Raw genomic sequence first — 13,085 nt, forward strand, 5'->3', positions numbered from 1 at the left:
AAATAACAAGCTGCCTAAAGTCAACTCTGTAGGGTCAAACTAGCAAACTACACATTTGGAGTCAACTACTTTAAGGTATTACAGCAAGTGTCTATATTACATAATCAAACTTTTAAAAGTTCGAACGTCGTATGGTCAACACCATATGATCGAACTTTTAGAAGTGTGAAAATGTAATAAAAAAACACAAAGAAAAAAAACCTACCTGTACAGTTTAAGCAGGAGAGGCAGGCCCCCCTGCATCCCCCACACCCTACCGCTCTTTAAATATACCACCTCTGAGATCGCACTACAGTGCAGAAAAGGGAAATCTTCCCATTCCGCACTGTAAGGAGATCTCCATTGAAATGTTAGAACTTTTAAAAGTTCAATCATATGGTGTCGACCATATGACGTTCGAACTTTTAAGAGTTTGACAACATGATATAGACCCTTACAGCAAAGCCCATGCTCATAATGGACCAAATACATCCATTCAAACAAGCTATATGCCTATATTCAGTTGTCAAAGGCTAGAACAACAAGCCAAATGTCCTTATCAGATACCTAAGGCTATTTCAACAAATGCAGCAGTTACTGTTACTGGATGGAACAGTCTGTCAAACAAGGTATGTATAATACATTGAGCAAGGCCATGCAATAATACATATAGTGCATAGACCAAGACCACCCAGTAATATATGTAGTGCATACACCAAGGCCATGCAGTAATATATATATAGTTCACAGAGCAAGGTCACTCAGTAATATATACAGTACATAGAACAAGGCCACACTGTAATATATATAGTACATAGAGCAAAGCCATGCAGTGATATATTCAGTACATAGAGCAAAGCCATGCAGTAATATATCATGTTTCACAGACCAAGGCCACACAGCAATATATATAGTACATAGAATAAGGCCATGCAGTAATATATGTAGTACATAGATCAAGGCCACGGTATATAGTGCATAGAGGAAAGTCACCGAGTAATAAATATATATATATATATATATATATATATAGAGAGAGAGAGAGAGAGAGCACATAGACCAAGGCCATGCACAATATATAAAGTGCACAGAGCAAGGTCACACAGTAATACATATATATATATATATATATATATATATATATATATATTTTTTTTTAGTACACAGAGCAAGGCCACGCAGTAATATATTGTGCACAGGCCAAGGTCATGCAGTAATATATATATATATATATATATATATATATATATATATATATATATATATATATAGATATTTATAGTATACATAGAGCAAGTCCCATGCAGTAAGCCACACATTTAAACCTGTTAGATAATTGCAGTATCACCCATAAAATAGAAACAAAGGGCTGTTTGACGGGATATTCCAGCTAAGTTGTATGTTTCAGCATGCCTGACAAAAGCAAATTAAATAAGCCTAGATGTACAACAGAGTATTGTAACAAAACGTCATGCTGTAGCCCTAGATTTTACTCCTACAGTGTGCTATCGAGTCTTCTTGCATATCATTTGGTAGTGCAAAAATGACTGCTTTGAGTGAAACCTGACTTCCTAAATGGACCAGAGCTTCCAGGTTACCTAGAAAACAGCTGTGTCTTATTGGTCTTTACCACTAAAAAGACTGAAATATAACATTAAATGTTACAGAGATAATGGCTAACACAGCATCACTGTTACTATTACCGCAATTGGAAATAATGTAAAGGCAGAGATGGATGGAAACAGTCTCACACCAACAGGAAAGAGGACTCCTATGTCAATAAATACATAACAAATATGCCACGCACTTTTAAATTAAATGTATTTTTTACTAATACAAAATTCAGTAATACCATTGAAAATTAAATATACATGCATGGTACAGTATTGCACAGAAAATGTAAACAAAGAGTTCCAACAGGCAGATGTTTTGCAAAAACAGAATTCTAACTAATAACTCAGCTAATCTCAAACTAATTTTCTGGTTTAAATATTCATTTATTTATTTATTTTATTGATTTTATTGGCATTTGATTAACAGGAAAGTCAGACTGGGTAGAAGTCCATTTTCAGCAGAGGCCCAGGAAGAAAAGTTCCAAATTATTACAAAACATTTTAAGAACAATAATTATAGAATCTTCAAAAATAAAATAAAAACATCTGCAGTTTAAATAATTATAACAAATTAGACACAATATAAAAACATTGGTTAAGAACCAATACAAGGTGTTTGACAATCATTTAATATTACAGAAATTTGATACAGTTTGTAGAGAAATTAAAGGCAAATTAATCTAATGAAAACAGGAATTACATTATGAAGTGAGGAAAAAAACAGATATGGTATATTTAGAGAGAAAGATAGGGAAGAGAATTTAGATAGCAGTAAGGAAGTAAGTGAAAAGGGAAAAGTAAACAAGTATAAGGAATGAAAAGGTAGTCTTTCATGTTTAGGGATATAGTTTATCCTGGTTTTGAGCAAGAACAGAGACAGATTTTAGCTAGGAAGTCTTTCAGAGTGGTTTTGAAAGATGGGACAGAGGATATAGACCTAATGGATACCCAGGTAAGTAGTTCCATGCATTAACAACCTTGTATGAGTACAGACAATGCCCAGCAGATTTGCCAGGTTTGTAGACAGACAGGAGATTTTGGTCACTGGATCGCAATGACAGCCTGGAAACATAGTTGTGCAGAATGTTTTTTAGTGCTGGACAGTCAGATGGATGCTGGATAATTTTATAGGTGGTGAAAAGTTGTGGATATGTTAGTTGATGTGGCAGTTCTAACCAATTTAGGCATTTCAGTGCTATACAATGGTGGGCCCTGAAAGGGGTATGTGCTACAAATTTAGCAACTTTGTTACAGCATTGTTCAAGTTTTAATTTTTATGAAGTCTGCAGATTAGTATGCTGGGAGCACCATAAAGAGGAGTGGAGAGGAGATGAGTAGTTGCAAATGTAGTTTTAGTTACATCGTTGAAAAGGTTTTGGGCTCTGTAAAGCATCCCTAGTTTTTTGATGATTTTTTCTTATTCAATTTATATATGCAGGTTAAATGTAAGATTATCATCCACTATCACCCCTAGTAGTTTGCTATGAGAAGTGACTTCAATGGTTGTATTATGAAGAGAGGGGACTTACTTTTGTTTTTTTTTTCATGAGAGAGGGATTTGGGGAAAAAAGTAGTAGTTTGGTCTTTTTTTGAGTTGTGAGTTTTTTAATAGAATTTTCTACAAGAACCTGTCTATTACTGTCTAAGAAGTATGAAATATGATAGACAAAGTAAAAATAAAAGCAAAGTCACAGATGTGCAAAAGTAGTTCTGAGATCGACAAAATCAAGATCGAGCTAACTGACTGAAAGTCGCTACCATGTTACTCCTACATCTTGGCTTTGTTGCACAGAATTCAGCTGAATTAATGGCCTTTCTGGAAAATTACCTAATGTAATGTAAAGCACATGTGTTCAGTCCTGGTGAGTGTCTGTGTCTGTGTTGTGTTTTTATACTGTTTTGCTTAATTAAATTCTGTTACACTATTGCTTCCCTTCTCACTGAAGAAAAAAGCTCAAAGTGCCTTTTACTTTTCACTTTTAATAAATGGCTACAGCTTCACATTAAAACAATTACATATCCTGCATTTTTATTTAGTCTTTTCCACATAATTATATGTGGTACAGAACAACTGAATTTTCCAGAAAAAAAAGTTGCCAGGTATATACAACCATCTTTATTCCACAGCTTGTTACAGCTGTGTGGTACATGACTTGAAATAGCGCAGCCCTATATCTGGGGATGTTTGTATTTACAGATGTGGGGTAGGTTAGTGGGTACAACAAGGTAAGAATAAAGAAAAAAAAAACATATGCTTTCTGATAAAGTACACAATAATAAAATTGAAACCTTTTGTGGTTATTGTTCAATTATATTGCCTGCTTTCTGAATAATCAGATACTTTGCTCTTCTCAAATTAAGCAATTAATGTAGTGACATTTTTTTTCAGTCCATCCAGCGTGAGCAGTTATAAAGTGGTCTTAGGAGGATATCAGTTGCAAATAACCAATGCAAACATGGTCATACTAAGCATCAGTAATATATTTGTCAATGAAGACTTCGACATCGTTCAAGATGGCAATGACACTGCTGTCTTAAAGCTTTCTCAAAGCGTGACATTCAGCAGCTACATCCTGCCAGTATGTCTGCCTAGTTCCACTCTTCAGTTCCCAGATGGCATGTTGTGTTGGGTCACTGGCTGGGGTACTATCGCAACAGATGGTAAGTGTTTCTTTAACTATTTATTGATTAAACAATTTATTTAATAATTTATTTACTTTTTAAGTGATAATTATAAAGATGATATAGATACAAGTGGTGCTTTACAGACGTGATATACGCCAGGAGGCTGACAATTTTTTTGAGGGAACTGAAGTAGAAACCTCATGTTGCTATACTAATATATACAGTCATGCAATATACATGTCATACAATACACACACACACACACACACACACACACACACACACACACACACACACACACACACACATATATAAGATGCAACCTACCCTGAATGATATCAAAAGAGGTGAAGTATGCAAATTAAAAAAATATGTGTGGGTGGTACCACCATCTGGACATATATCTGCTCTGCTATATTTCTGTGCTACCGGTGGTCAGATGTGTACTCCCAGTAAATATTTTATTGGCAACTGAATACTTTAAGTAACTGTACTAATCTGTTTCTGACTAAATTAAATATTTTAATATCAGGAACACAACATAAATAAATGCCTTCACATCTGAAGAAATAGCTTGATTTTGTTTACCCAGAGTATTTAGATTCTATATGAAAACCGTGGCAAATCCACCATATTACATTATTTTGAGCAGGTGGGTATAGTGACATAGAGCAAATAGAGAAAGTAAAATACCAGAAATACAAAATGCAATGTAATCATCTACACTACAGCTACATCATAATGTTAAATAAATGTATCTGGAAAGATATCACACTGCTATCATGATAAAAGCAGGCCCATTGTTTTCAAGTGCTTAAACCCATTTTATATATATATATATATATATATATATATATATATATATATATATATATATATATATACTGTTCTTTTGCATTTTGTTCATAATAGTTAAATTGGCTACCTGCAATGCAGACATGAATACTGGAAATTATAATGTAGGTACAACAGCCCTTCAGCCTCCACCTTCACACCTCCACTTCAGTTTTGTATTTGTTGAAACATTCCACACTGGGTAGCAGCAGATGTATTCAGTGGGTTACCTGTCAGTGATCAATGTACTGAAAGATCGACCTGCAAAACATGGATCACAGTATATCAAATATTTAAAACACTAAAACCTGAATGATCAAATGAGGCACAAACTGTCGCCTTCTGATTCATTAACCCTACCACTAAATTCAGCCATCCTTCATCGTAGTAGTCATAGTGTTACAGAAAGCTCAGTTTTTTTCTAAGCTCAGGTGTACGGTTGAGGTTAGGGGCATGGTTAGCAGGTGTTAGTAATGTGGGTGGAGGTCTTCAAACCCCTGCTCCACCTTATTACTGCCTGTCAACCCTAACCCTGAGCCTGACCATAACCCCAACCATACACCAGGCCTTAGAAAACCCTTCCTGTAACACTACTACTACTACATATGACATACTGGATGCATAAAATATAGAAGAACTACTTGCACATATACACATGCACACACACACACACACACACACACACACACACACACACACACACACACACACACACACACACACACACACACACACCACCACCACAACTATCACCTAACTTATCCCCCTACCCTAACCGTAAAAGTCACACACATCCCATGTTCTCATACTTGTGTACATAAACTCCCACATCCAAACCCACTCTTACCTATATAAACCATGCATTTGATATTATGTACACTCAACATTCAGGGGACATAGACAGTGAATGTTTGACATTGTAAACTTCTGATCAATTAAATGGAGCCCGTATTCATCACATAGCTAAAGTAAAAGTTATCCTACAGCAGAACTATATAACATGTATCAGAGCATATGCAAATGAGCTGAAAATGCACTGCATGTGTGCACATTTGTAATATGTCAAGTTTTGGAAGGTGCAAACTAAATCAGATTGTCTTGTATCAAGAATTTAAGGTACTTTTTTTTTTAATTTATGCTGCAGTTAATAAAAAACATTGCAGTCATATTTGCTTTCTAACTGAATTTCTTGTTATGTCACGACTTGTTTTTTTGGATTTTTTTCACCTGCTAAAACTTGCAAAGTCTATAAAAAGTTTCAAAGGAAATGGGGACAAGTTGTAGTCTTCTTTGAGGAAAAAAATAGAAAGGTTATTAAATGCTGGAATTTTACATGAAGCCAGAGCATTTTTTGAGCTATGGTAAATGATATGGATATTTGTTGGCAAAAAGCAGGTTGGGTTTTATTTGGTTTTACATTCTATTTTCATTATACTGTTAGTTTCTATTACCATGTGCTGGACTGTTAATAGTTTCTATTATCATATGCTGGGCTTTTAATACTGGCAATAGATTATTTCTTGCATCATTCCTGAGTCTTTTGAAGTCATTGCTATTCCTCCGGATTCTCAAAAGCTTGCACGGAGTGCAAGATCGGTGCAGGAGCTCAAGCAGGCAATATGTCCACCTTGCGATCCAGGAACAGCCTGCAGGGGTGTGCACGAGCGCTCCTGCACTAATCTTGCACAGACTAAGCCCTGGTATGCAAATCACCCCATTTGCAGATGAAATCTATGCAAATGAGGTGATTTTGCAATCCAGGAAGCTTGCAACAGTCCTTGCAAGACTACTGCTAACTGCAGAAATGTACTCGGTTAGTAACCGTGTACATTTCTGCAAAATCCAAAATGGAGCTATGACAGCCCCAAATAAAGGCTGAATATCATGTAGTAAGCATGCCAATGGCCAAATATAAGGCCATTGGCATTGCAAACATAAAAAAAAAAAATACAAAAATCAACTTTTATTTTTTTTAGCCGATCTCGGCTGTTTAAGCGTAGGGCAGTGGCGCGCAAACGGGTTCGGGAGGAAAATAATAAAATAAACCTAAAATAAGAAGTCTAACTAAAATCACTATTCTGCCATGCAAGTCAATGGCAGGCAGAAGACAACATGGCCAGTGAGTAGTGGTTGCTAAGGGGGGAGGCTCAGTGTGAGACATGTAACTATGCATTAGCAGGCAATCCTATGTAAATGAGGGGAATGATAGTGAATCCCAGTTTTCCCCAGCATGCTAGTGAGGTCCCAACAGTGTAAGAGTAGGAATAGCTTGGTGCAAAAATAGGAGTTAGCTGACATCATGGGGGAGTGTGTCAGGCATACTGTAAGCGGATTGGACCCCTGTGGCTCGGGTTTGCTCCTAGCTTAGCAGAGCTAAGCTAGGGGGTGTGTCTAAACCTGCTTAGCACTCTCGACAAAGCCTAAGCAGGTGTGCGCGCTGCACACCGGGTTTTACAGGAAGAAAAAAGAGGTTAAACAAGGAAATAGCAGCAGTGTGCACAATTGAGCACTCTATTTGTGCAGTGCGCACACGGCTTTAAACAAGAAGGCAATGGGAAGGGAAAACAGCCGTATGAAGGTAATCAAGGACAGCTAGCTTAGCTGGCAGGTGAAATGTATCAGAATCAGCCAATTACACAGGCAGCAGACCAGCCCAGCCCAGAACACTACTATAAACTGAACAAACACCTTCCCCTCTGTTTTTTCCCACACTCTACACCACCGATGTAAACAAGCGGGGAACTTTTAAGACTCCCAACAGCAAAATGATAGGGGCTGCAATAGCTATCATACAACTTGTGGAAGAAGCTGAGGGTGGTGAGGATGTGAATGCTGTTGACCAACTCACAGTGAGGAGATGGAGAAGAGTGTACAGATCCAGGGTAACCTATCAGGGGCTACATGAGCTGGAGATAGTGGAGTGCTATAGGGTGGACAGGGACTTCCTACAGCAAATTGTTGAGCTGTGCCAGCCACTCCTGACACACAGAACTAACAGATGGGAACCCATCCCAGTAGATACCAAGGTATATGTAGGCCTAAGAATACTAGCTACAGGTACCTTCCAAAGGCCAACTGGGGATATGATGGGGATTTCACAGGTATCAGCATCCAGGGTACTCCACCAGTTCCTGGATGTCATGTCAGCACATGTCGGTGAGCATGTATATTTCCTCAACACCTGTGAGGCGTTGGCCAGCAATATGCAACTGTTCCACCAAATAGCAGAATTCCCTGAGGTAGTGGGTGCAATAGACTCCATGCACATATGCATCAAAGCACCACCCGGTGAGCGGGGTAGGGTGTACATCAACCGCAAGGGCTTCCCTCCATCAACTGCCAGGTCGTGTGCGATGCCCAGGGCATAATAATGAATGTGTGTGGTGGCTGCCCTGGAAGCTATCACAATTCCCACATCTGTCATCTGATGCAGCTCTACCAGAGATATGCCAAAGGGGACATCCCTCACGATCACCTATTGGGGGATGCTGAATACGCACTGGAGCCATGGCTGATGACACCCATCAGAAATGCACACACACCCAAACAAGAACTCCATAATGAGGCACACGCACAGACCAGAATTATAGTAGAGCATGTGTTTGGGATGCTCAAGTCATGGTTCTGGTGCCTGGACACATCCGGAGGAGCCTTGCAGTACTCACCAGCTACATGTACCCAAATTGTCCTTGTATGTGCCATGCTACACAATATGATCCTGCGGAAACAGCTGCAGCAGGAACAGCACGGGGCAGGGCCACACAGCCCCCCACCATTGCCAAGGCCTGCACAGGCACAGACTGACTCGGAGGAGGAACAACCTGAGCCTGCCCCAGTAGGCAGAAGAAGGCGTGCCCAGTATGCCCTGGCCTTGGCAAAAAGGCAATGCATAGCACATACACTGACACAGGAGGGACCCAGGGAATAACACCTCTCTTTGACTCTCACATACAGTAAAAGGGATGCCAAACATTACACTACCTGTGCCTAACCATGTGTAGGGAGTGTACTATGTGCATCCGACATAGACAGCCCTGCAGCACCACTCTCAATACTGGGACACCCACACGGTAAGTGACTCACACATGCCAGTCGGGGGGGGGGTCACATACCCAACAACAGTCACAGCCAGCAGGACAGGTGTAGACAAACACAAACAAAGGCTCTGCTATGGCCTCTGAATGAGGCCTTTTGGTAACCTCTCCCCCCAGGCCTACACAGACAGACTACAGCAGGTCAGGCAGTGGGATGTCAGTTCTGAAGGGTAGGAAGTCAGAAACTAATATGTAGGTAATTAAAAGCTAAGATTTGTAGTACACTGGTATGCCTCTAGCCAGCACGATAGGTAAGACTGCAGACTGACATGGAGTACCTGACTTACCAGTACAGTCTTAGTAAATGTGTACAGGTGTCAGGTGTGACCCCCCCATCTGACGTAGAAATGTAGTCACAGTCAGGTGTGCCCCACCCCCAATCCTATGTAGAAACAAACTAATAGTCAGGTGTGCCCCCCCCCCACGTAGTAATGTAGTTAACAGTCAGGTGTGCTCCCCCAATCCTGTGTAGAAACAAAGAAATAGTCAGGTGTGCCCCCCTCCTATGCAGAAATGTAGTAACAGTCAGGTGTGCCCCCCCAATCCTGTGTAGAAATTTAGAAATAGTCAGGTGTGCCCCCCCATCCTACATAGACATATAGTAACAGGCAGGTGTGCCCCCTCACAATCCCGTGTAGAAATGTTGAAATAGTCAGGTGTGCCCCCCCCCATCCTATGCAGAAATTAGTAACAGTTCATGCCAAATAACCAATGGATACTCTGCAGAGACAGTATGCTACCTGTAGGTGTACAACACAAGGGTCAGCACTGCAATACAAATTACCTGGACTCGATCCACACATTCAGTACAGATGACCATACTGGGCATGCCCACACACTTAGTAATGAAGGCAATGTCAATCAACAACATACTGAAAGGTCATAATGGGCATGCTCACACACTTAAACACAAGGCCATGTCTGCAAACATCAGTGGACCAGACATATTTGCAGCCGCAGATGTTAGTGCAGGCACTCCTCAGTATGCACCACCCATGCTTTGCACACACAGTGGATAGGAATACAGGCATATATGTAAGGACAACACACTATAATAAGCCAAAGGTAGACATACATAGATGTGTGGAAGAGGGTGACTATGACAAGGAGCCATCCTGGGTTCTCCCACCCAGCCCACAGCCAAAGGGCCACAACCACATGACGGTCTGATGTCACACACTGCAGATACTAGCCACCGGTATCTGTCAGCATTACAGAGTATGTGGTGCACGTACCAGCTGTGCAACATGACTTTTCAAGGAAGTAGTCATCTAGCAGCTGTATACACGTACCTGTGGAATATGACCCAGGTTGTGCCTGCATGTGGCGTGTCAACCCCTAAATGAATGGGTTATGGCCCATGCACACACACTGCCCTCCCCATAGCCCCACTATGACAAGCCTGCTGAGGTCATCTACTGTGAAATACACCTTTGGGAGAGTTATATCCCCATAATCTCTGTGGTTTGTCCCATAACTGCTGTAGTGTGATAAACTAGTTAGGTAGGAGTTCTAACCCCAGCCTTGGCAGCTGTGTGTGTGTGTGTCTGTCTGTCTGTATGACTCTCTCTGTGTAGAGGGCAATGCTTTTTAGGGTGGTCACACTCCCTACAATTGAAATGCTCTACTTTGGTAAGGCTGCTGATGTCATCCACCTAGAAATATATCCCTGGAAAGGTTGTACTCCAATAATCTCTGTGGTGCGTCCCGTAACTGCATAGTGCTGTAGTATGATAAGATAGTTTGGTAGGAGTTCAATTCCCAGACATGGCAACAGTGTGTGACTGTGTAGAGTGCAATGCTTTTTAGGGAAGTCACACTCCCTACAATTCAAATGCTCATCTTTGGCAAGGCTGCTGATGTCATCCACCTAGAAATATACCTCTGGGTAAGTGTAGCCCAGTAATCTCTGTAGTGCATCCTGTAACTGCGACCTGCTGTACTGTGATATATTAGTTAGGTAGCTGTTTTAATCCCAGACATGGCAAGTGTGTGTCTGTCTGTATGGAGAGCAATGATTTTTAGGGTAGTCCCACTCCCTACAGTTCAAATACTCATCTTTGGCAAGGCTGCTGATGTCATCCACCTAGAAATATATCTCTGGGTAGCTATAGCCCAGTTATCTCTGTAGTGCATCCTGTAACTGCAACTTTCTGTATTGTGATATATTAGTTAGGTAGCTGTTTTAATCCCAGACATGGCAAGTGTGTGTCTGTCTGTATAGAGAGCAATGATTTTTAGGGTAGTCCCACTCCCTACAATTCAAATGCTCATTTTTAGCAAGGCTGCTGATGTCGTCCAGCTAGAAATACACCTCTGGGAAACTGTCATCCAGTAATCTCTGTAGTGTGTCCTGTAATTGTGTACTGCTGTAATGTGATAAGTTAGGTATGTAGCTGTTCTACTCCCAGACATGACAAGTGTGTGTGCCTGTCTGTGTAGAAAGCAATGCTTTTTACGGTAGTCACACTCCATACAATTTATATGCTCTACTTTGGCAAGGCTGCTGATGTCATCCACCTAGAAATACACCTCTGGGAAGGATGCAGTCCAGTAATCTCCATAATGCGTGCCATAACTACATACTGCTGTAGTGTGATGTTGACCTCTGTTAGGGGTTCTATACCCACACCATGTTGGTTGTGGGTGTTTTGTGTGTGTTTTACCGTCTGTGTGGGGAGTAATGCATTTTAGGCTAGTCACACTCAGTACATGTCCAATGGCTTACTTTGGCAGTCCTGCTGATGTCATCCAATGTGAATTACACCTTTGGGGAAGGGATACACCAGTAATCTCTGAGGCATGTATTGTAACTGTGTAGTGCTGTAGTGTAAAAAACTAGTTAGATAGGGGGTTCAATTCCCAAACATGACAGGTATATGTGTGTAGTTTGTATCCTGTGTGGAGGTGGGTGTGAGTGTGTGACACTTGAGCCCAAGGTGGAGTGAATTTTGCAAATGTCTTTTATGGTGGCCCTATATTACAATGTCCACCATACAGGGATAACAGATGTGAAATAGCCAAGAGGCTAGGGCATAAATTCATACCCATACATGTGACATCACGGCCAGGCAATCACAGTCAGCAACCCCATTATTACCCAGAGCACACTCTCAACCCATGTCACATACACACACACACACACACACACACACACACACACACACACACACACACACACACACATATGCTGAGGCAACAGCCAATATGTGTGTAGTACACTGCATATTGGTGACTGATAGTAACTATGGAGTTATTGCCGTGGCCTACAGAGGGCATGGCACCCTGTCCATCTGTCCAATAGGCACATACATGCAGACCGTACACCTTCCCCATGTTCCCCACCGGATACCTGCAACACCTGTGGTGCCATCATATGTGACCCACAAAGGACATACCATGCCTGAAAACATGCCCTGTAAGGACAGATGCCACTGACACCAGCAATTGCCGTTAGCATGCTATCAATGTAGGTGCAGGGTTAACCTGTTGTCCATTACCAATTCCTGCCACAGGTGGCCAAGACTGGCACATCTGATGATAATCTGAGTACACAACATGGGCCCGACACCCCAGGTACAGTTCCACATGTCACTGTACATGCATATGGGAGGTGTGCACATCCCAAACACCATCCATGTCATGGACTAGGAAACACATACATGGCAAGCGATGCACAGCATTGGCCACACGCAATAGCCACCCATGTGACTGGATGGTGGATACAATACCCACCTGTGTGGGCAAATGCAGAAACCACAGGCCTGAGCCACAATGCAGACCATTGTTATGTGGCCTGATGCCAAGGTATACCCATCACCTATCCTTGTATAGCCATCTGGCACAGTCGACCACCACATAATCATGCAGAAATGCACCCATGCATGTCAGTACTGGCACTCTGTGTGTTTGTGTGTGTGCTGTATGATGTGTATGATCA

At 41.1% G+C, this 13,085-nt stretch overlaps 1 protein-coding gene across 1 annotated transcript in view; it reads left to right on the forward strand.

Moving 5' to 3' along the window:
- Window positions 1–13,085, forward strand: part of LOC122814356 — a 608,759-nt gene that overhangs the window by 551,036 nt on the left and 44,638 nt on the right. Inside the window, exon 12 of the mRNA XM_044086942.1 lies at window positions 3,982–4,253. Coding sequence (XP_043942877.1) covers window positions 3,982–4,253 — 272 coding nt within the window. The remainder of the gene's footprint in view (window positions 1–3,981; window positions 4,254–13,085) is intronic.

This window comes from Protopterus annectens, chromosome 10.part0 (genome assembly GCF_019279795.1).
Source record: "Protopterus annectens isolate FY-2018-M chromosome 10.part0, PAN1.0, whole genome shotgun sequence".
In the NCBI taxonomy this organism is placed as follows: Eukaryota; Metazoa; Chordata; order Ceratodontiformes; family Protopteridae; genus Protopterus; species Protopterus annectens.